At 49.0% G+C, this 24,405-nt stretch overlaps 1 protein-coding gene across 5 annotated transcripts; it reads left to right on the forward strand.

The window, feature by feature from the left end:
* The first annotated feature begins 2,359 nt into the window (after positions 1-2,359).
* Positions 2,360-21,194, forward strand: CNDP2 (carnosine dipeptidase 2). Of its 5 annotated transcripts, none has more exons than XM_049900924.1 (13): positions 2,360-2,444; positions 3,476-3,606; positions 4,777-4,869; positions 5,717-5,860; positions 7,896-8,058; positions 9,779-9,867; positions 11,873-12,073; positions 13,021-13,105; positions 13,405-13,565; positions 14,820-14,984; positions 15,260-15,401; positions 15,649-15,796; positions 20,556-21,194. In XM_049900924.1, the coding sequence occupies exons 3-13, from the start codon at positions 4,810-4,812 to the stop codon at positions 20,623-20,625; spliced, it is 1,428 nt and encodes a 475-aa protein (XP_049756881.1). In that variant the 5' UTR covers positions 2,360-2,444; positions 3,476-3,606; positions 4,777-4,809; the 3' UTR covers positions 20,626-21,194. The 5 variants fall into 5 exon arrangements, with proteins under 5 accessions (XP_049756881.1, XP_049756883.1, XP_049756880.1 ...); XM_049900926.1 differs by lacking the exon at positions 2,360-2,444 and adding an exon at positions 2,522-2,627 and having other exon boundaries at positions 3,476-3,631; XM_049900923.1 differs by lacking the exon at positions 2,360-2,444 and adding an exon at positions 2,522-2,627.
* Positions 21,195-24,405: the final 3,211 nt, after the last annotated feature.

Consider the following 24,405-nt stretch of genomic DNA (forward strand, 5'->3'; position numbering starts at 1 on the left):
TCAACGAGATGGATAGACACAGTGGCAGCAACAACGGGCTCAAGCATAACAAGGATTGTGAGGATGGCACAGGACCAGACAGCATTTCCTTCTGTTGTACATAGGGTTGCTATGAGTTGGAATCGACTTGACAGTACCTAACAACAACAGCAAGTCATAACCCATCGCCATCCAATCAATTCCGACTCATAGTGGCCCTACAGGACAGAATAGAGTTGCCCCACAGGGTTTCCAAGGCTATAATCTTTACCTTTACAGAAGCAGACTGCCACATCTTTCTTCCATGGAGTGGCTGGTGGATTCAAACCGTCAACCTTTAGGTTAGCAGCCAAATGCTTAACCACCGCACCCTCAGGGTTCAATGTGCCATGGATTCTACAATAATTCGCTTCTTTTTGCTCTTAATTTTCATTGAGCCCTGTCTCATTCCAGCAATCGTCTCGTTTTTGGTTACCTGAACTTCATTTTTTAAAAGAAGTTTAATAGAAATGATTAAAGGACATTTCTAATAAATGTTTATTTCTTATGTTGAAAAATTCTTCACCAAAACTTATATTTAAGTGATTTGCATCAATTATACTAATAATTGTACAGAGCACTTAATCCTGAAGAAAAAAAAAATTAGCTCTTAACCTTTCTAATTATGGGAAACTAAATACAAATTTTATGTACATCTTTTGTCTCAGAGAAGTATGATTGTTGTTAGCTTTTTAGGTGCCGTCAGGTCAGTTCCCACTCATAGCGACCCCATATACAAGAGAACAAAACACTGCGTGGTCCTGCGTCATCCTCACAGTTATTGCTATGTTTGAGCCCATCACTGCAGTCACTGTGTCAATCCATCTCCTTGATGGTCTTCCTCTCTTTTGTTGACCCTCTATTTTACCAAGCATGATATCTTTCTTCAGGGACTGGTCCTTCCTGATAACATGTCCAACGTGTGTGAGACAAAGTCTTGCCACCCTTGCTTGTAAGGAATATTCTGACTGTATTTCTTTCAAGACAGATTTGTAACTTCTTCTGGCAGGCCATGGTATATTCGATATTCTTCACCAAGACCATAATTCAAAGGTATCAATTCTTTGGTCTTCCTTATTCATTGTCCAGCTTTCACATGCATACATAGTGATTGAAAATACCATGGTGTGGGACAGGCACACCTTAGTCTTCAATGTGACATCTTTGCTTTTTAACACCTTAAAGAGGTCTTTTGCAGCAGATTTGTACAATGTAAAACGTTATTTGATTTCTTGACTGCCACTTCCATAGGCTTTAATTGCAGATCCAAGTAAAATGAAACCCTTGACAACTTCAATATTTTCTCCGTTTATTATGATGTGGCTAATTGGTCCAGTTGTGAGTTGAGAAGTATGATAGATTGGTCAACAAGACTATTACTCATAAAATGTCACATTTGATAAAATTCTGTGACAGAGGAAGGATGGAAATAGAAATTTTGAAAGAAAAAACCACGTAAAATATAAGTCCGGAGGTATGCATACTTAAAATTTTCCACCTTATTGTCTTCATTTGTAAAACTGAAGATGGTAATAGTTAAAATTGTTCTTCCCAAACAAAAATTGTACTTAAGATTAAGAAAGTAAGTAGTGGACGCTCAATAAATAGTGGATACACTTCACTAATTCTTAAGATCATGGAAGTGAAATACTAAGATATTCTGTTGGTAACAGTGCTGGTGGATGCTTTGTGAATGAAGTGCGAGGCTGCGTTAAACTGGCACTTTCATAACCAGAAGAATGTTCAGTTTTGCTGGTTATTCAGGGGTTTGAGGGACGACGGGCTCCATCGCAAGCACCGTTTGCAGAGGGTAGTGTTGCTGGATTCCCAACTTCGGACTTCACGGCATCCACTCCAGAAGCACCCAGGCCCAGGCCTAACCAGGGGCGAATACCAGAGGCAGAGAAGTAGGTCACCCCCTCCCCCAGAAAGGGCTCGGAAACCCACCTACCTCGTCTCCTCCCCTCTCCCCGGTCGCCTCCCCTTCCTCCGTCTCCTCCCCTCCCCCGTCTTCTCCCCTTCCCCACGCCTCCTCTCCTCCCCACCTCAGCTCCCCTCCCCCTCCTTTTTCTCCCTTCTCCCTTCCCGCCCACCTGCCTCCTCCGAGACCTACAAGCCCCTCCCACGACCCCGCCTCTTCAAGGCGGGCGGGGGTAACGTCATCCCCGCGAACGAGGCCAGGGATTGGTAAGCCGGCGACGGTGGGGCGGGGCGACGTCCTCTCAGGGGATGAGCCTGGGGATTGGTGGGCTGGTCGAAAGCCGACCTGGGGATCAGGTCGGGGATTGGTGAGCAGAGAGACGGTGGGCGGGGCGGGGCGGGGCGGGGCGACGTCAGTCCCGCGGCCGTAACCGGGGGTGGTGGGCGTGGTGACGGCGGGCAGTGGCCGGGAACGTGGTGCGGAAGATCGGCAGCGCAAGTAGGCGGTAAGAACTTTCCCTGGTTGAGTCGGGAGTCGATTCGGGACCGGAGCCAGGCAGCCGGGCGGGCGGGGAGGTGCGGCTGCGGCGCCGAACCAGAATGAGGGCCCGTGGGGCGGTGGGAATCGCACTTTGTGCGGCCGCAGCTGGTCCAGCGGGGGCCGGCTGCGGGCTACCAAAGGCGCGGAGGTGGGTCGGGATGAGAACCCAAGGGTCCGCGTTCACCTTTCTGGCCGGCCGTGTCCGCGGGAGCTCTCGGGGAGGCCCATCCGGAGGAGTCTCCCCCAGACCCTGGGCCCAGCCCTCAGGGAGCCTCCGCCGGGAGGGGTTCCCCCCCTCCCCGCGACACCGGGCCCAGCCCCTAGGGAGTTCCTGGTCTAAGTGGTCCCACTAGTACCCAGGGGGCGTCCAGCCTGCTACACCCCATTAGTGTCTCCGATTGAGAGAAGAGTGGCAGCATATTTGGATTTGGCCTGTGTGGGGGGCTTCGTGGGGTCCTGAGTCGTGTCCTGGTTTTTAGGGAACACTGCAGGTGTGGGAATGGTCAGGCCAGACAGCCTTGGGAACAGCGTCCTGCCACCCCCATGGGCCTGCAGAGAAGACAGGCCTTCCTCTGACAGATCACCTGACCCAAGGCTTCAGGGTGATGTCACTAGACAGCAAACAGCTCTTGGGTTAAAGGAACGCAGGGGTGGGAGTCTGTGGTTCTTCAGAATGGCGTTTAGGCTGAGAGGTTGCCTGTAGGAAAGACCTTCCGCGGCAAGGTGAAATTCCCTGGTCAGCTCACTGGTTTGGGGCAGGCCACTTATTCCATCAGCCTCAGTTTCTTCATCTGTAAAACGGAAGGGACTCTTGTTCTGCCAGTGCCAATGTCCTGGCAGCCGCTGGATCTGCAGACAGGGCTACCAGTCACCTTTATTGCCAATGTCTAGATTCTGGAGGGTCGGTCTAGTGCCGACTCATTGTAGTGCTGCACTGAATACCCCTAATATGAGGCTTTATTTTATTCATACTTTTGTTTTTCCTAATGTTTGCAGGGAGGCGTGATCCATTAACCCGCTGCTGTTGAGTCGATTCGATAGGACAGAGTAGAACTACGCCATAGGGTTTTCAAGGCTGTAATCTTTACGGAAGCAGACTGCCACATCTTTCTACCGAGGATCGGCTGGTGGGTTCAAGTCACCGAGCTTTCAGTTAGTAGCCAAGCACTTTAACCATTGTGCCACCAGTGTTAAAATATAATTTTAACAGGTGTCAAAATATAATTTTGTAGAACTGTATGTTTGGGATAAAGCTCTCTTCTGGGCAAATGGGAATTTTCTACCCCTATTTGAGTGGTTTGTACACAAATCTGAAGTTATTATTTGGGCATCGATTTAGCCTATTATATGCCTTTAATTAAGGAGAGGCGAGGGTTGGAACACTGAGGACTAAAAGGACCATGCATTTGTGTGTATTGCCAGGTAGCTCCTGGCACTACAGGTACTGTTTGTCCTTTCCTTCTCACTAGCTTCCAAATTTATGTCATTCTCCAGGGACTTTTAGACTCTCAGGGTGAGGCTGCTATTTATTTTGAAAAAACAATGTTTTTGTTCAGTTCAACATACTGCTTTTATCTTGGTAATTCAGGTTCACTGGGGCACATAAAAAGGGTCCCATTTAATGGCTTTGGCCCTGGGGGAGGAGAACCCCGAATGACCCAGAGCTGTAGGGGGAGGAAGGAGAAAAAACACACGTGGCAGGACCTGCTTTGACTGGATTAATGGGATGAGCTGCATTTTAGCTCAGCCTGGTGACTGCATGGATGGCTGAACAGCCTGGTCTCTGTTTACTCTCCTTTCGTAAAAAAGTGCAACTTTAGGTAATCATGGCTTTGCGTGCTTAGCTAGAAAGCCATTGGTGAGCTTGGCTGCAAAGAATGCAATATTAATGAGACTGTGCCACAGTGCGCTCAGCATCTGTGATACTTACAGACCAGGAGCCTGGATAAAAAGTATCGGGTGTAGCATGTTGTCGTGTAAGCAGGGCTTCCTTGGATGTAAACAGGTAGCTTTCCATTAACATTTTTGGTGGTAGATGGATGAAAGTTTTGCTTATAGCCACGTGAACGTTAATGCTACGTTTTCTTTGTAAGAATGGAAAATCAGCCTGAGCCCCTAATTCCCACAGCTTTTGTCTTCTGAAGCTGAGGTCACTTCCTGGTGAATTCTTGTGACCTTGTTGCAATCCCCATCCGGAGGGTGGGGTTACACTTTTAGATACTCAGCATATGCCTCTCGGGCCTGATAGCTAGTCAGCCCTATCTGGAGGCAGGACAACCTACTGTCCTTCCTTCTAGGAGCCTGGACCCCTGCCATTGTCTGCCTGGAAGATGTCAGCCCTCAAGGACCTGTTCAAGTATATTGATGAGAATCAGGATCGCTATGTTAAGGTAGGGGATATTTCACTTTAGCCATCATTAAAATTTGGTTTGATCTTACAGGTCTCAGAAAAACTCAAGAGGGTAATACAGTTTATGTTTAAATTGAGTAGTAAAATGTTCTCTGTACTTTGTTCCTCTACCTTCTTGTTACAGTCGAAGTTACGCCATTGGCTTTTAACAGAAGGGCCTAATAAATGTTTCTAGGAATCGCAAAACCAGGCTGAGATTTATGTTTTATTTCCACTGACCCTTTCTTGTGATAGGTAGTTACAGCTTAAAGAGCTATTTTACATTTCAGCGTGTCCTTTCAGCGGCTCTAAGGTGTTACAGGTGACTCAGTAATATTTTTGTGTGTTAATGTGTTTTTGATGTTAAGTTTTGATCATGTTTTAACGTTACTCTTAGTAGACAAATTTTAGGTAAAGACAGAGTTCTCATTCTAAAAGTTACCACTTTAGCGAACATGTCCGTGTCAGAATGATTGATAAGCTAATTTGGACTGTGGACGTGTTGGCTGTTTTCACTATCTTTCTAATTGTAGTTTTGTTAAAGTCAGGTGTAAGCTTGTTTATAAAATTTAATTTTACCTCATGTTCATGGTAAAAAATACACATTCTGACATTTTTCTGTTATGCTGTTGTTCTTGGTACAGGGTTAACACAAATGACTTTTTTCTGAAATCTTGAAACAGAAAGCAAAAGTGATGGGGCTGATTCTTTCACATTTGGTTACTGTGTTCAAAATGGAGCGACCACAGCAGTGTGTCAGCTCTGCATCCTGAAACATGGCAGGGAGGGGCATGTCTGTCTTGCATGAAGGAGTGCCTTTTGCAAATCTGGTTCTGCTCCTTACCCAGAAACTTGCGGAATGGGTGGCCATCCAGAGTGTCTCTGCCTGGCCGGAGAAGAGGAGTGAGATCAGAAGGATGATGGAAGTTGCGGCTGCAGACATCACGAAGCTTGGTGGCTCTGTGGAATTGGTAGATATTGGAAAGCAAAAGGTATGATTCTGTCATTTGTTTATTTTTTTGTTTGGTGGTAAATATTTAGGTAACAAAGCATTTGCCATTTCAGCAATCTTCGCATGTACCACGCAATGACATCTGTTATGTTCATCTTGTTCAACTGTCACCCTTATCCATTCCCAAATTTTTTCATCATTCCAGCATTCTTGGCATTGCAGAGCCACAAATGAGCAGATTCTACCCTCAGCAAGTTCTTAAAGAGCTTTTTGCTTCAGATAACCTGCTTGTCTTTAAAGAAAACAAAGGCCTGATCTGGACACTAAATTCTACATGATTTCTTCAGTTGGAACGGAGCAAAAAAAAAAAAAGGTGTTGTGATACTCCGAGTTTTTCTCCAGGAAGGAGGACTGAGGTTATTCAAGAATAAGTTAATGTAATGTCCATTCTTAGAAAATAGCCGAGGTCCTCCCCGCTCCCCCGAATCAGGAAGTTACACTTTACTCATGTAGATTTAAAAGTACTGAATACCTTCCACTCACACAGCTCTGTGTTCCCTAACATCTCATTTGGTAGATCAGCACTTTTTGTAACTTGGTTCCTGAAAAAGAGATATTGTGGTTGGGAGTCAGTTGCATTTTAATGAAGGATGCAGACAGGTGAGATTGGTTTGTTTTCTTCTTAATTTAAATAAACAGTTTCACTTCATGGTATAAAAAAACCCAAACCCGTTGCCATCAAGTCAATTCCGACTCATAGCGACCCTTTAGGACAGAGTAGAACTGCACCATTGGGTTTCCAAGGAGCGGCTGGTGGATTCGAACTGCCGACCTTTTTGTTTAGCAGCTGTAGCTCTTAACCACTATGCCACCAGGGTTTCCCTTCCTGGCATATTAGTCTACCATTTTAGTATTTTACTATTTCAGGTGGTTTCAGTCTTACGTTAATTACGATTGATTTATTAATTGTATGTTTTACGCCGTGTGTTTCCAAGGTATTCTCGTATGTCATGGGGTTTGACAAGTTTTGGGTTATCTGCGTTCTTTTGTGTTAAGAGCTAGGTGAGCAAAGTTGAGAACACCCTCACCTGTCCTTTACTTGTGGCACTTTGTCACTACCAAGTTTTTTCTGACAAAATACAGGATCTGGTAGGTGGGGACATGGGCTGTGGGACTTTTTGCACAGCCTGGGTAGGCCATGATTTAAAAAAAAAAAAGTGGAGACCATTGGCCTGGCGTGAAAGTTGGGGAAAAAAACTTAAGTTCTATACGAAGGTTTGAAATTAATGGACCTTCCTGTATCTACACTTCTATTCTAGATAGAATTCTGTGGGTGCTGAACTGTCCACTGTTCTTAAAGGATGTGGTAGGTTGATAAGGCCTTTGGAACAAAGCTCAAAAGGAGTACTAGCTATTTTTCATTGTAGTGTGGCTTGCTGTGATTACATTTCTTTGTGCTTTCTTTTATGTTCTTTTTTGTACGTAGTTGTAATCTCTATATAGAATTTCAAAAATGCATATTTTTAATTTTAATATTTAATCATTGTTTCAGAGTTGCATCCCAAATTCAGTCCTTATAATATTTTGTCACGTAAAAGTTTTTTAAAAAGAAAGCCTTCTGAAGTTTACGAAACTTCTTGCATTATGGAAACATAACTCAGTTTGGGTGTGCTGGATTATAGGAAAATAAACTTTTGCTAAGGAGCCCTGGTGGTACAATGGTTAAGCGCTCTGCTGCTAACTGAAAGGTTGGCGATTTGAACCCACCAACCACTCTGTGGAAGAAAGATGTGGCCATCTGCTTCTGTGAAGATTACAGCCTTGGAAACTATGGGGCAGCTCTACTCTGTCCTCTAGGGTCACTATGAGTCAGAATCAACTCAATAGCAACAGGTTTTTTTGGTTTTGAATTTTTGCTAATTAATGACACGGTTGAACAGTACGATCTTAGACTGGATGGTAGAAGTCAGTTGGTGAGAACAGATGAGAAAGCTCAGGTATTTTGGTAATATTTCACTGTAAATAAAAATATTTGAAGCATAGACTATCCGTGATGTTTTCCTTCTGACTCCTAGCTCCCTGACGGCTCTGAGATACCGCTTCCTCCTGTTCTGCTGGGCAAGCTGGGCTCGGATCCCAAGAAGAAGACGGTGTGCATTTATGGGCACCTGGATGTCCAGCCCGCAGCCCTGGAAGATGGCTGGGACAGCGAGCCCTTCGCCCTGGAGGAGCGCGATGGTAGGGAGATGGCTGGGCCAGTGAGCCCTTCCTTCACGCTGGAGGAGCGCGACGGTAGGGAGGTGGCTGGGACAGGGAGCCCTTCGCCCGGGAGGAGCACGACGATAGGGAGAGAAACGCCCTTTCGATTCCAGAGGGAGCCCTGCTCTTCTGAAAGCTTGATTGCTTTCAGAGACGAAAATTGTTCTAACGTCTGGAGAAACATTGCTACAGTTTTAATTCTGGAAGGTCACGGAGCGTCTCTTGGTGTTCATCTTTCCAGTACAGATCGTCTCTAACAGTATCCTTATATTGGGCTCCAGAAGTTCACATTTGTGCGTCACCCACTGATACTTCAGAAAACTTTTGTTTTCTTGTGCAGACGATGCCATCCTTGGCCTGGGGTTCTGGGCTTTCCTTTCCTACCACCCCTTTCCTCAGAAAACATATCTAATCCTCAGAAACCTGTCTCCTAGTCTGTAGCCCCACCGTGTAGTTGCTGCTGGGGTATGTTTGACGCACTCAGCTTTGGGAGATTTGGATAGGGTCAATCTCAATGACCGACAGACAGACATACCACTCCTCAGTAGACTTGCCCACAGATGAGCCTAGAATAACTTGTGGCACCACTTCTTTTCTTCCTTGCAGACATTCCTTTGAATGGTGTCTCCTACACACCACCCCCCGCCCCCCAGCCCAGGGTAGTGATCAGGTTGTGTCTGTCTTTGCAAATCCCTCATTTAGTTCAAAGTAGTTATTTAATAGTGTTTGTGTAGGGACAAAGACTTTGTAGAAGAGCTTTAATTTTAGTATTTGTGAAGAGTTTGTAAAAGGAAATTCCTGAGGTCATGATGGCCTAAAGCCTCACCACTTTGAAGTAGGTCATGTTGAAATGGCCAGAAGTTTAAAGCCCACAAAGAATGAGGAAGGCATAGCCTGGCCAGGACAGATGAGAGTTGGCCCTGCCAGCCCTGGGCACTGCAGGGAAGGGCAGATGGGCCCCGGGAAGCCAGCTCTCAGGATTGGTGATGGCTCCCCTCCATCTCGAGCTGAGGCTTCCTGGCTTTGTCCTGGCTCCATTAGGCTGCACTTGGGTCATCTGACAAGGGAGGTGGAGGAGGACGGCCTGGGCTTGTTTCAGAGTTCCCGTAGGCCAGCTCTCCACTGCACTGCCTCGTCACTGGTTCTAGAGGCAGTATGAAGGGAATGTGCCTTGACTCCCGACACCGATTAGCAGTAATACCATGTCCCTGAGCTTCCAGGGTGATGGTCTGAGAAATCAGTAACAAGCCTGTGTCTTCATCAAATTGGGGTCGGGATGAAACTGGTTGTTCTCAATTTGATCATGGTCCCCTGGGGCTCCTGCTTCTGACCAGGTTTCCCACCCACTCAGTTGCCTCAAGCCGCCTATGGTAAATAGGTTTCACTAAACTGAGCACCAGAAGGAATTCCTGGAGCCTGGTTTCATTCCCTGCCCTGATTCAGCAGGAAATAGAGCCAGAGCCCAAACCCAGTGCTGTGCCCCTGTAGAAAGGGAAGGGGCAGCGAACTTCTAGATCCAAGGAATCCTCTCTCAGTGCTGGCCCTGGGGCTGGGTGGAGGAGACCAGGGGTCTAATTCAGAGATGCCATCGCCAGGACTGCCATGTGTGGTTTTGCAAGATGCTGTTGGGTCCACTGAGATACGCTCAATTCGCTTTTCTGTCCTAATTGTAACTATGCTTTGCTGACTGTCGTTCCAGGGAAATTGTACGGGAGAGGCTCTACGGACGACAAGGGGCCAGTGGCCTGCTGGATGAATGCACTGGAAGCTTTCCAAAAAACAAACCAGGTGTGTCATCCATGCTGGACCCTGCCCATTTCACCTGCCTGAGCAGGCAAAGATAATTCTCTAACAGAACAGCTTGTGAAGGTCAAAGGTGCCTGGAATGAGGCAACTGCTTTTCCCAGAACCGGTGCCAGCACAGGTGACTCGGGCATAGAGTGATAGGTTTATTGTTCCTTCTAGAAAACATTAGGAGCTTAAGTGGGGACTCAGCAGTTGCCCACCTAGTAAGTGAGCTGTGGGTTTTCAGTCACCAGCTGCTTGTGGGTCCCACCGGGACCCCATGGGCTCTGCCTTTGTGAGTGAAGGTCCCCCAGCCCCACCCTTGGGCAGGCACTTTACTTTCCTTGTGCTCTTTGTAGTCTCCTAAAAATAATCTTTTTTTTTTTTTAATACATTTTTTTAACTATGAGACATATCTCTGTGGACAGTTTGTAAAATACGGAAAGGTAGTAAATAAAATTGCCTCAATCCCTACTCATAAAAAAAACTCATAGAGCCTGTTAATATTTCATTATCTCCCATCTTTTGTCTCTGACATCATTGTGGTCATCCCGTATGGATGGTTTTTGCATTTTGCTTTCATTGTTGTATCAGGACGATAAGAAAAGTCAGAGAAGCGTTTTTGTCAAAACCAGAAGGGGTTTGGGCCCTCTGGTCCAGGGTCCCTACCATAGGTGGAGACCAATGCCCAGGGGCCAGTGTGACTGCCGTGTGCCGGGAACAGGGTCTGAGGTCCCACCCCTCCTGCAGGGCTTGTGACAACTCGGTGGCATCGTTACTGAGGGTGGAGTGGGGGCCCTACACAGGGCAGGCCCCTCAGAGGAGTTCCCCGTGCCTGTCCCCACTGTGAGGCCCCTGAGAGATCTCATCTCGGGGAAACAAAAGTACTGTGCTGCTAAGTGGGACAGGAGGAGAGCGCAGATATGGTGCCAGCCGGGCAGTTCTGAACCAGGATTCCACAGACCGTCCAGCTTGGGTTCTGCGTTCGGTCGCCAGTGGGACCTTTGGCGGGTCGCTTAGCCAGTTGCCATTGAGTCAGCTCCTACTCACCGCGATCCCGTGCGTGTCAGTGTAGAACTGGGCTCCGCAGGGTTTTCAGTGGCTGATTTTTTGGACGTAGATCACCAGGCCTTTCTTCTGAGGCACCTGAGTGGACTCGAACCTCCAGCTTTTTGGTTAGCAGCTAGTGCTGTTTGCGCCATCCAGGGACTTCCTGGGTCACTTAGCTTATCTCAAAATTCATTTCCTCATTTTTGAAATGGGGATAGCATGCCTCACTTCTGAGTGTTCTAGAAGCACTTGGAAAACTAAACATGTTTAGGAAAAACCTGTTCCTTCCATACATAGAGACTGGTGATAGTGGTGCCAGGAGAGCCTTTTAAATAAGAAAAGACATCTCATTCGTTGCCCTGTGCTTTCGCCGTGGTTATGCAGGTAAAAAGGATCCCTAATGTCACAGTGGTTACTCAGGTGCTCACTGAAAGGTTGGTGGTTGAAACCCGCCAGCCACTCCATGGGAGAAAGATGTGACAGTCTACTTTCGTAAAGATTTGTAGCCTTGGAAACCCCGTGGACCAGTTGTACTCTGTCCTATAGGGTCACTATGGTTTGGAATTTACTCAACAGCAATGTTTTTTGGGGGATGCAGGTAAACAACGTGGCCTTTGTTTCAGAGGGGGTGGCATTGGCTTTGCTGAAACTGTTTAGTCCCCTGGGTAGTTTTCACAGGTTCCTCACGAGGAGGGCAACATCTTACCATTATGCAGTTCCTGGAAAGTTCCCTCTGCTGGGGGCCTGGGGGTAGCAGGAGCAGCCCTGCCTTCTGGTGGTAACCAGAGTGGGCTGGGCCAGGTCTTTGCCCATAGTCCAGGGTGGGGAGCAGGCAGGTTACAGCAGTGTGAGTGCTTTGGTTTGGAGGAACTTGGTGTTGGAAATTCATGGTTTCAAATTCGTGTCTGCTATTTCTGAGAAAGCCAGATGCCTCCTAATGCTCGTTTGCCTTTCAAAGGACATCCCCGTCAATGTGCTGTTCTGTCTGGAAGGCATGGAGGAGTCGGGCTCAGAGGGCCTGGATGAGCTGATTTTCGCCCAGAAGGATGCATTCTTGAAGGACGTGGACTACGTCTGCATCTCCGACAACTACTGGCTGGGCAAGAAGAAGCCCTGTGTCACCTACGGCCTCCGGGGCATTTGCTACTTTTTCATTGAGGTACCACGTTGAGCCCCACGCTACATTTCATCCCTGACCCACACGTCTCATTCCCCCGTACCCTGAGGTCTGCACAGCCCCACATCAGTGGTCAGTAGCCCATGTCACCACCCCTTGGAGCTGGGAGAGTTTTATCCTAATGTGGCCTCAGTATCATGGAGAAAGGATGAAATGCTAGTCCACTTAAGAAGACTGGACACAAAGCATTGTCAAATATTCTAAGAGTGAAAATATCAGTATCTTGGCACTTAATCCCTGACTCCATGATTGCGGTATCTTGAGGCTCAGAGGTGGGGCTCCCATTAACTAAAGAGAAGCAGAAGCAGAACGGGAGGTGGAAGAGTCCAGGGCCATGGTGGACCCCAGTGCCTGCCAGCCTATTAATCTGAGCCTGGGTTTTCCCTTCTACTGTGTGAGGATGGTGTTCCACCTGGCAGGGCGACTGTGCTGGTTACGTCAGATGATGGGCGTGGAAGAAAAGTACCGCCCTGAGCGCCCCATGTGCAGGCCCTGTGTTGTGTGTCCTGCACATCGTGGTCCAGTGCAGCAGGCCAGTAGCTCTTGGCCTCTCGCTGCGCAGATGGGGAAACTGAGGCCCGGGGCTAGGTGTCTGCCCTGGTTACACACCTGTCAAGTGGTGGGGCTTGGAGCCCAGCAGCCTGCCCCACACACCATCCTGTGGTCTTTGTGAGCCAGTGCTATGAAGGTCCCGAGCTGGAGAAGCCCGTGCCTCATACTCTCCTCGTGCCCAGCATTTCCAAGAGTACTTTTTGTCACTGCCTTAAGTTTTTTTAAGTTTGGAAACACCTTGTGTTGCTCCTTGAGGGAGTAAATTTTAATCTTGAAAGTTGTCTCTGGTCTTTTAATGTTCTGTGTTTAGTTCCCTGTCCTGTGATAAAAATTTGCCCCTACCAAGCACCAAAAGTAGACTGTCTCTATTTTCTCAGGTGGAGTGCAGTGACAAGGACCTCCATTCTGGCATCTACGGGGGCTCAGTGCACGAGGCAATGACTGACCTCATCACCCTGATGGGTGAGCATGGGGGTGGGGCATCATGCTTTGTAATAGGGGGTAGGAGGGGCACCATGTTCTATGATGGGGGGTGGGAGGGGGCGTCATGCCCTGTGATGGGGGTGGGAGGTGCACCATGTTCTGTGATGGGGGCTGGGGAGCCAGGAGGGGGTGCCAAGTTCTGTGATGAGGGTGGGTGGACCATCATGTTCTGTGATGGGGATGGGAGGGGCGCCACGCTCTGGGAGGGAAGGTGTGTCTGGAGCAGCGTCAGGAGCAGTTGCTGCCATCTTGAGAATTCTTTGTTCCTACTCCTCCAGGCTCTCTGGTCGACCGGAAGGGGAAAATCCTTATCCCGGGCATTAATGAGGCTGTGGCGCCTGTGACAGATGAGGAGCTGACGCTCTACAATGATATCGACTTTGACACGGATGAGTATGCCAAGGATGTGGGCACCGAGACCCTCCTGCATGGCTGCAAGGTGCTGGCTTGTCCGTGCTGCCCACCCTGTCTGGCCTTTGGTGGGGCATGTCCATCCGTCCACCTCATGACATGGCCGGGTTCAGGTGACCCTCACGGGAGGAGCTGGAGGTGTTGGACACTGGCGCATACCCAAGTCATATCTGATGCCTGGTCTCTGATCAGCGGAAGTTACAGATGGGGTACTAGGAGTGCGTAGTGTCAGACATTTTCTTTGGATAAGAATTATTGGAGACTGCATATGTGCAGAGAAGCAGGGTCTTGGGCAGCGGTGGACCTTCTGCCTTAGTTGGGTTTGTAGGATAGTGTTCTCACTGTGGGCTCAGAGATTAAGTTATACCCGACAGGGAGCTAGGTTATTTGCACAAAATGTTTACTTATTAACCATTAGGGGGAAGTTGTGTAGTGACTTTCTCTTTAGTTTAGATCTTGGTTTACAAGGGAGTGGACACGAGCTCAGGTCATTCATTCATCCAGCATTTCCTGAACTTCTGCTCTGTGGTGCGGGATAGGCGGGCTTGGCCCTGATTTTTCTCTTTCAGGAGACAGACGGACGAAGAACAACAAAAGGAAGAGCCGTGGGCTGTAATGGGGTGGTGTAGGAGGCTCTGGGGATTGTGAGGGGGACTCCCATGTATCTGGGGTAGGTAGCGCCTCATCACAGAGGACGGCCATTGACATCATCTGTCGGCCAGGCTACAGCAGGGTGGAGGTGAGGATGGTCAGGAGGAACTGATAGGGACCCAGGTTGTGGCTGAGTTGGGGGAAGTAAAGGCAAGGCCACTCAGGTGAGGCCTGGAAGCAGGGCTGGGAAGGTCTGAGCCCAAGGCCTTGGGATTTGTCAGGAGCTCATGTTTGACCCGGTCGAAGGCAGGAATCTTTGCAGGTGGTTTGAGCAGAGGCATGAGCCCATCAGACAGGTGGGGTGGTGAGTGGGCCAGAGCTGAGAAAGTGGAGTCGAGGATGCAGGGGCTGGGGAGGCACCCTGGACGCATGCCTGCAGAGGAATCGGTAGGACCAGGTACCTGACCTTGGAATAAGACTGAGTGTCCACCACCCCGTGTGGGTCTCGCAGGGAGGAAGAGGAGGCTCTTCCGAGCAGTCAGCTGGATGGCACAGCTCCAATTAGAAGTTCAGAACAGGAATGCCCTGGGATGAAGGCATGTCATCCTGCCTCGCTGGGGCCTGCAGGTGGTCTGTTATGATGGTGCCAGGAGTCTGGCCTGTTATCCAGCCACTCTGTTGTTTCCTGCAGAAAGATATCCTGATGCACCGATGGAGGTACCCATCCCTGTCCCTCCACGGCATCGAAGGCGCCTTTTCTGGATCTGGAGCGAAAACTGTGATTCCTCGGAAAGTGGTGGGCAAGTTCTCCATCAGACTTGTGCCAGACATGACCCCTGAGGTCGTCAGCGAGCAGGCATGTTGGGGCCTGGGGGAGGGCCTGGTGGGGACAGGGAACAGGCATGTCGGGACTAAGGGGCAGTTAAGGGTCCCTTGTGTACTGTCAGAGATGTCTGGAAACAAAAGGGTTTCTGCTAGGATGTTGAATAACTTACACAAAAACAAGCCTGCTTATCCTGACCTCCTGGCCCCTGCCAGCTCGGTCATTATTAGCTGGCCCGTTCAGGATCCTGGGACTGGACCATGTGCTGGGCTCACACCAGATTTTTGTCTTTTCTGTCTGTGGCACAGGTGACGAGCTACCTGACCAAGAAGTTTGCTGACCTGCAGAGCCCCAACAAGTTCAAGGTGTACATGAGCCATGGTGGGAAGCCGTGGGTCTCGGACTTCAACCATCCACACTATCTGGCCGGGAGGAGAGCTCTGAAGACAGGTGGGGACATTGCTCTGGGGTGGACTTGGGCCTGGCATGGCTCTGGGGTGTCATGGGACCCACACTGTGGTATCAGTCCCCTGACAAGGGTCTGGCAGTGGAGGGGGGCATGCCACCACCAATGCCATTGACCACAGGTGTTTCTGACCCAGGGCCCTGCACAGAGTCTGAGCTCAAAGTGTGTGCCACATGACAGGCCCACGGCGGCCTGAAAGTCAGCTGTTTCTTTTGTTCCATGTCTCCCCAGTGTTTGGTGTAGAGCCAGACTTGACCCGGGAGGGCGGTAGCATCCCCGTGACTCTGACTTTCCAGGAAGCCACAGGCAAGAATGTCATGCTTCTGCCTGTGGGTGCAGCCGATGACGGGGCCCACTCCCAGAATGAAAAGCTCAACAGGTGAGACATGGGGCTCGGTCCTGAGGCTGGCTCCTGTCCCTTGTGTGTGCAGTGGGGATGTCCCAGGAGAGTGCCAGGCTTCCTTCAGCCCCTCCCTCCTCCACACCAGCAGGCAAGAGACCTTCAAGGCTTCTACCACTGTGTCCCCAACTCTGATGGGAGGTGGGGATGGGGCCTTCGGGAGGTTCAGCCAGTGCTGTGTTTATCTCTGCATGTCATCTATTGCTCGTAAAAACTTTCTGTAACATTATTTTTTGAAAACCGTAATGTTACTGCTGGCTGCATATGCCACTTTTATAAAACAGTCCTGGAAGAACAGCTGGGAGGGGGGCAGTGTCTGACCTCTAAGCTCACAAAGGGAAAGGAGAATGGAGATCAACAGCCCAAGGCTGATTCCTATGAGGTGGAGGGCAGACACACCTCCTCTCTCTGTCATCTTTACCAACTCTGACACCAGCTGTCCCTCACACAGAACTCACAGACCATACTCACAAATTATGGGGTTTATTAGGGAAGTGACAGTTACAATTCAGGCTCAAGAATACTTAGGATACAGTTCTTCCATCAGGACAGCCTTTCCCTAGCTGTGCTCACAGGCACGCCTCTCTCTGGCCCTCAGTCTCTACCCAAAGGCACTCAGCTTTCTGTCCATGGGCCGGGCAGCCCACTGCACCATCTCCTGCTGCTGTCAGGTCTCTGCTGCTGGGTCTCTCCATCCTTGGTGATGGGCTTCTCTTCTCCCTGCTCTAGAATGGCTCTCTTTTAAGGCAAAACTGACCAATCCCCTTGGTAGACCACAGTTACCCTATCACACAATCACCTGGGTGGGAGTTAGAAGCCCATAGCTAGAGAGGCCACACACAAAAATAATCTCACCACAGGCCACCCCCTGGCTTTTCTAGCCAGGTTCTTTCATATGTGACGGTTAAGTTCCCCCTCCCAATTATTTTACCAGTCCTGAACAGTCATTAACAATTAGTCTGTCAGTAGAGCAAAGAGTCCACAGGGTGAGGCTACTCAGGTACCAGTCATTGCAGTCTGCTGCGGGTTTCCATCTAATCTGGTCACATTCTCCAGAAGTCATCTTCAGCCTTTCTGACCTCTGACAAAATTCAACTAAGATATTGCTTTGCTCAGAGCTTTTAAGGGACTTTCGGTTCAGCCACTGTACTCTAATCCAGCAGTGCCTACCCCTTAGTCTGCTTTTTCAGAGTTACAGCTTTTACAGTTGTAGTTTTTACAATCACGACTAACACTCACAGCTGAATCATATAATTATATCAACATCTTCCCCTACCCTCTCTTCCTCACACCCATCAGGAAAAGAGGAATCTATTCAGTGGGGATCCTCCCTTGGCCCCTTTGTTGAGTGTAAGCACACCTGTGAAAGCGTGTAAGCCAGCCACTTCATGCTTTTATCTGCCCTGTTTTGGATACCAAACCCACTGCTATCAAGTCTATTCTGACCTCATAGCAACCCTATAAAAAAAACCCTATAGGACAGAGTAAAACTACCACATAGAGTTTCCAAGGAGTGCCTGGTGGGTTTGAACTGCCGACCTTTTGGTTAGCAGCTTTAGCTCTTAACCACTAAGCCACCAGGGTTTCCTGTTACAGATAGCCAATGTTTAAATTGCCTGTCCCTATCATACCAGTGCTGAGGAGACAAGCATATTCCTTGGTCTTGAAGAACCTTCAGTTCCACTGGAACTTTGAGCATCTGCATCCACAAGCAAAGTCCAGTCCAGAGCAAGCCTTCAAATTGCATTACATCTGCACCACCTCACAGTGTCAAACATCTTTCTCTCCATTCAGTCGGATTCTGGTCAGCTCAACCCCAGACATCCAAGCCAAGTCTCAATGAGTAACAGCCTCAGGCTCGAGAGTTCACACATGCCTCCTGGCACCTCACACAGCCCCTTCGCACACTCTCATCCCTAGCCCCCATGGGCTGTGTCAACGGGTACCAATGGAACACATCCAAACGTCAGCCCATCTCTTCCCTGCTGCAGTTCCCCCACTTCCACTCAGGAGTGGACCCAGGTGGTCACCACAAGTGAGCAAATCAAGCTGTCTACTTGCCGGCTCCCTTTAACTTCCAGTCCTGGAAAGGGGCTCCTGATGGACACTGACTTTTCCTGCCTAGATGCATCTAGCAACAAACCATTTGCTTTGAATTCAAAAAGCAAAACACTTTTTTTTCCTTCTGCAGGCCTGCCTTCAAATGCACATCTCCAGTTCTCTCAGCAGTTCTGGGTGCTTCTGCATGTCTTTTCAAATGTAACTCTGGGTGGGGCCTGGGTTTACCATCTAAGCCCCACTCTATCCACAGGAGTACTGGCTTGAAACAAAAAGCTTGTGTTTCTCCTGGGCAAATCCTTGTTGCTCTGTTGGCACATCCAGTCAGGTACTGGCTGCAGGCAGAGTTACATGCCCTCTGTGATCTGTAATACTCAGTATGCATTTCTAGCGTACATTTAGGATTGCTTTGCAACATTAGGTGGGAGAAACACTCAGTACCCGTAACCCGTTCAGATAAACGCGTAATCCTAAACACGTAATGTTACCGGATTGGGGTCCGTGCCCTGGAGCAGTCAAGCCAATGCAACGTACTCCAAGTTAGAAAAGAGAGGAAGTTTATTAAGGAAATGTATACATCCCTGGGACCCAGCAGCAGCATAGGCTCCCTCTGTGGAGTCCCAAAGAGCAGTTTTACATTAGAGCTTATATAGAATCTTAGAAGTGTCTTTGTACTCCGCAGATTGCCTGGCCAGAGGAGTTACTCATTTCAAGACAGGGACAGAAGACTTAGGCTAAGGAAATACATGGCCAGACATCTTTATATCAGGCTAAAGACATACATATCAGACACCTGGGCTCTGATTTTCCTGTGGGGGGGTTGTAAGTCACAGGTGCGTAGACAAAATGTTATTTGCATCAGATTAAAACAAAGAACAAAGTCATTAACACTGAAGTCAAAACAAAGTCATTAAACAGGTATGGGAAGGAGGAAGCAGGCAGAGGATGGACAAGAATTTACAGGTTCATCATGGCGTTAGTTATGTCAAGCTCTCAGTTATGTCAAGCTTTCAGTCGCCCGTTTGGAAAAAGAAAACATGCTGGGGGGTATCGGGGTCGCACATGACCCTTTTAAAATATTCCTTTCTAGTATTCTCTACACCTGAACCAGAAACCCTGCTGGCCTTTCTTCCCATTCATGTGCATATGGCCTTGGGCCAGGCCCCTACCAATCATCCTGCTTATCTGGCCTGGCCTTGGCCCCAGGCCACTTTAGCTGCAGCTTTTCAGCCAACCAAAGTAACTATCCAAGAATTGAAAGTTTCACTTCCTAAGTCCCTTCCTTCTTTATCTTACAAAGTCCCATGCTTCTGTGAGTCTGGAGCCATTGCAGAGAACCCTGCTTCTGGCGCCAACTGAAAGAACAGTTTGGGGCAGGGGGGATGGGTAGTGTCTGACCTCCTCTAACTTCACAAGGGGAAAGGAGAATTGAGATCAACACCCGACGCTGATTCTTTCCTCTTCTTTCCACCGTCTTTACCAACTCTTGACACCAGCTGTCCATCACACAGCACTACTGGGTTTGATAATTCATTGTAATGGCCACACAGAACTCCCAGACCATACTCAAAATTATGGGGTTTATTAGGGAAGTAACAGTTAAAATTTATGTTCAGGAATACTCAGGATACGGCTCTTCCATCAGGGTAGCCTTTCCCTAGCTGTGGTCACAGGCACGCCTCTCTGGCCCTCAGTCTCTGCCCAAAGGCACTCAGCTTTCTCTCCATGGGCCGGGAATTCCACCACGCCGTCTCCTGCTGCTGCTGCAGGGTCTCTGCTGCTGGGTCTCTTCTTCCTTGGTGATGGACTTCTCTCCTCCCTGCTCTGGAATTGGCTCTTTTTTAAGGCAAAACTGACCAGTCCCCTTGATAGGCCACAATTACCCTATCACACAATCACCTCGGTGAGAGTTAAAAAACCATGGCTAGAAAGGCCACACACAAAAGCAGTTAATTGCACCACAAGTCCGGACCTCCATAGACATGAGGGGGTTGGCCTGGACTCAGACAGGGTGTGGGCTTTGAGTGAGGAGCAGCCAGGGACGCCAGCAGGCGGGAACACGCACAGGCCTTTCAGGACGGGGGGACCAGCCAGGACGAATGGAGGAGAATCAGGATCCAGTTTTGGGTGACGGGTAGAGAGCCTGCAGGGGGGGAGCGTGGGGATGAGACGGGTCTAGTTACTAGGGTACAAGGTAGAGGCCTGAGCTTCAGAAAGAAGCGCGCAGACAAAGGGAGGGCAGGTGGGGATGCGTGTTTGGGGTGTGGACCAGCCTGGCATGGTTCTGTTGTGCCATGGACACACAGCTGTGCCTTCAGTTCACTGGTGGTGTGGGGGTGGTGGGGCTTAGATGGACCTAGCTTACTGAGGTACGAGATGGAGGCTTCAGAACCAAGCACACAGGCCAAGGGAGCAGCTCTGGACCAAGGCACGGCGTTTAGTGTTAAGATGCAGTGGTCAGACACCTTGTATTCTAGCAGACAAGGGATGGGGTTGGGGATTGTTCCCAGGTGGACAGTGGGGCTGAACCTCCACTGAAAATCATCGCCCTAATCAGGCAGGCAGGCAGGCAGGCAGGTCCAACCACCAGCCGGGACAACGGAAAAGCCACCCACAGGAGCTGGGCTTCAGGGATGTCACCTGTATCCCGGCCAACACGGTTGCCTCTTTCCTTCACCAGGCACAACTACATAGAAGGAACCAAGATGCTGGGTGCCTACCTGTACGAAGTGTCCCAGCTGAAGGACTGACAGCCAGCGTCCGGGCACCGTGTCTAACTGACAGCACTCTGTCCCTGTCCTCACCAATGTCCTGCGTGCGTTGTCTTGTTGAATGCGCCCCAGCATCCGGCACTGGCCCCAGTGTGGACTCACAAGTGCTCAGTCCCTGGGGCATGTGAGGACCCTGGGGAGTCAACTTGGTCAGGTTCTCAGAGGTGCTTGGTGTGACGTGGCAAGGTCCAAAAGCACAAGTCCTTTTGTTGAAAATTCTGGTTGTCTTTGAGTTGAGATGAATACAGCACGTGATGTTCCTGCCTGGGTTATTTCCTTCTCTCCTTCCATGCTTTTGTTTCAGGATAACTTGCACTTGAGGTGTTTATAAAGGAGACGGGCTGCAAAGCGAGCACCTTGGGCCTCGAGGGGCTGCCCTTGGCTGCAGTGGAGATCTGACCCTTGGACCTGGGCGGGTTCTGTCCTTTCCTCCAGAACTTACCATTACCAATGTTGCCCATCCTCTTTCCCCTCAAAACCAAAACTGAATGGGATGATTTTGCCTTAGTCTTTGCTGCTAAATAAAGAGTAAAAACGAAGCCTCTGAAGGACCGGCAGGCCTGAAACTCATATTGGGGCACGTGCTGTGGGAGTTCAGGTGGTCCCTGGCCCATGTCTGCCGTGGTTCGTTGTGTTCACTCATGTGGGAGCGGTAGGGGGTCGGGAGTCGGGAGTTAAGACCTGGGTCTTCCTCCAGTGAGCCCTCTGCCACCCCCAGCCCTGAGTAAGTGGAGACCCACTTCCTGCAGTCAGAAAAGCACCCTGTCGTCCCCCCCCCCCAGCTCATGCTGCTAAGTCACAGAAAGGCAAAGTAAGACTGGTTAAACAAAACGGACCGCTGGCCCAGTGAATTCAAGAGACCAGAGTACATGCTCCAAGAAGAGGTATCAGGCTCTTCGGAGAACTGGTTGATTCCAGGGGAGCAGAAATACAACAGAACCTGCAGAACCTCTGGGTACAGAAAGTCAGGATGGGCTCAGAAGGGTGGGCAGTCCAAGGACACAGCAAATGGTGGGAGCGCTCAGCCAGTGCTGGGGGTACTTAAAACAACAGAGTGTGGTATTGAATTCTGAGCCACAGAATAAAACAGATATCCATGAGTCCATACCACATGGGAAACCCTGATGTGTAGTGATTAAGAGGTACAGCTGCTAATCAAAAGATCAGCAGTTCGACTCTATCAGGCGCTTTTTGGAAACTATGGGGCAGTTCTACTCTGTCCTGTAGTGTCGCTATGAGTCAGAACTGACTTGACGCCAGTGGGGTATTATACCGATATGAATGAATGAATGGTTGAATAAATGGGTGAGAAGCAGCCCAGTTATAAATGTAGAGGGATGAGGGCAGCAGGAAACCACCATTAAACACCACAGTGGCATCCACTGCAGGGGGACCCACCCACGGATGCAAAGGCCTGAGAAGGAACAGGATGTTTGTATAGTCGAAAAGTATTTCCTGAACATACTTACTAATTAGGAGAAAACTATAGTCAACTGGTCTTTAAAAATTACATCGTGAGGCTATTGTGTTTGCTCAAAAGACGAAATGCTTTGAAAAGATGAAGCCAGTCGTGGTCACCCCAGTAAGGAGTTGTCAATTTCTATGAATTATTTCTCTTTGAGAAATTATTGACACTGTCTTTGGGGGAGAGGTTTTTTCCAAAAGGATCTGCACTTGGCATGTTCATATAACTCAGATTATGTGCCTGTGCCGTCAAGTCGGTTTCGACTCATAGTGACCGTATACAACAGAAGGAAACACTTCCTGGTCCTGCACCATCCTCACCATCATTAGGCTCGAGCCCATTGTTGCAGCCACTGTGTCAGTCCGTCTCATTAAGGGTCTTCCTCTTTTTCCCAGACCCTCTACCAAGCATGATGTCCATCTGCAGGGACTGGTCCCTCCTGCTAATGGCCTCCTGGCTATCTAGAGATCGGGTACAGATGGTGAACACCACGCAGGTTTGGAGTGTTGCCTCACAGTTACCACATGTCCTACAGTAATTCCCTGAAGTTACCATTTGACCTCTCTCCTGATTGGACCCTGACAAGGTGGCCAGTTGCTGGGACCAGCAGTCTCTGGCAGACCCACTTCAGGGACATGCCATCCTTGCTTCCAAGGAGCATTCTGGCTGTACTTCTTCCAAGACAAATTTGTTCCTCCTTTTGGCAGTCCATTCAGTACCCTTCACCAACACCATAAATCACAGGCATCAGTTCTTGGGTTTTCCTAATTCATTGTCCAGCTTTCACATGCATACCAGGCAATCGAAAACACCATGGCTTGGGTCAGGCTCACCTTAGTTCTTAAGTTGACATCTTTGCTTTTTAACACTTTAAAGAGGTCTTTTGCAGCAGATTTGCCCGGTGTGATGCATCGTTTGATATCTTGACTGCTGCTTCCATAGGCATTGATTGTGGAGCCAAGTAAAATGATATCCTTGACAACTTAAATCTTCTGTCTATCATGATGTTGCTTATTGGTCCAGTTGTGAGAATTTTTGTTTTCTTTGTGTTGAAGGGTAATCCATACTGAAAGTCTTTAGTCTTTTAGTCTAAAATGAAGACTTCAGATGAAGCCTTTGATCTTCATCAGTAAGTGCTTCAAGTCCTCTTCACTTGTAGCAAGCAAGGTTACAGATTATAATTAAAAATTTTCCATCTGAGCTTTCATTGCATCCCAGTAAAACAGGAGGAACCACCGGTTTCACAGATGGAGGCTGCAGGCCTAGAGAGGTTGTGTGGTCTGCCCATGGCCACCATTGACCGTGGGTTGCAGCCATGAGAAATGGAGCTTCCTGCATGCCAGGCCCCCTTGCCATGCCTTCATGCAGGCTGTGTCCTCCCAGCCACCAACTGTGCCAGTTGTCAGTGGGGCCTCTCCCTTCCCTTCTGAGTCTTCAGCGTTTCTTCTTACACCCACTAAAGGCAGGAATGCTCTTACTTCCAGAACCTGGGGGCTAGAAATATAAGTTAGAGTCAGTATCTACAGATCCAAGAGCTGGAAGGGCTCTTGGCGTGTTGTGGATTTCCAATTGCTTCAAGGCCCTGGTGTCACCATCGGTTTCTCATTTGCTTGGTGAGAAGGACAGATCTGAGGGCTGCCACCAGAAGGAGTGCACTCCATTCACCCCCATGCTTTGTCATTTTATACATGCAATCCCCTTTCCTGTCTGTAGCTTACTCTGTCATATTGGGTACCATTGATCATCCTCACTGGGCAAAGCTAAACGGGGGGGGGGGGGGGCGCGTATCCGGGGTTAGAGTTCCAAGCAACAGATGCTAACTGGCTGATTGGGCAGAAACTTTAATAAAAGGAACAATCTTTTAAACTGGGGTGTGCAAACTCTTGCAGTTAGAGACTTTGCAAGGAGCACGTGGACACAGGTGGCTTAGAGGGGATCAGTTTTCAGATTCCCAATCTCCATATGTGTGTGTCCCTGAAGTGGGTCTGCCGGAGACTGCTGGTCACGGCGACTGGACACCGTGTCAGGGTCCGATCAAGAGAGAGGTCACGTGGTAACCAGGGAATTACTGTGGGACAACATGTTGTAACTGTGAGGCAGCACTCCAAACCTGTGTGGTGGTCACCGCCCATAACGGATCTCTAGATAGCCAGGAGGCCATTAGAAAAAGAGCACCAACAACAAATATGGATTGCTCCATAAACATCATGTCCTTCCAATTGGAGCCTGCACACACATTCGCATGAGCAAAGTTGTTTGTGTTACGAGAATCAGCATACACCCAGAAAGGTTCC

Source organism: Elephas maximus, chromosome 11 (assembly GCF_024166365.1).
Source record: "Elephas maximus indicus isolate mEleMax1 chromosome 11, mEleMax1 primary haplotype, whole genome shotgun sequence".
NCBI lineage: Eukaryota > Metazoa > Chordata > Mammalia > Proboscidea > Elephantidae > Elephas > Elephas maximus.

Excerpts from the sequence above, each read along its gene's own strand:
- CNDP2 (XM_049900922.1), top strand. The coding sequence starts at position 4,368 with ATGAGACTGTGCCACAGTGCGCTCAGCATCTGTGATACTTACAGACCA. Across the intron at positions 8,059-9,778 it reads CGCCCTGGAGGAGCGCGATG|GGAAATTGTACGGGAGAGGC; the intron begins GTAGGGAGATGG and ends CTGTCGTTCCAG. Across the intron at positions 13,566-14,819 it reads CCCTCCTGCATGGCTGCAAG|AAAGATATCCTGATGCACCG; the intron begins GTGCTGGCTTGT and ends TGTTTCCTGCAG.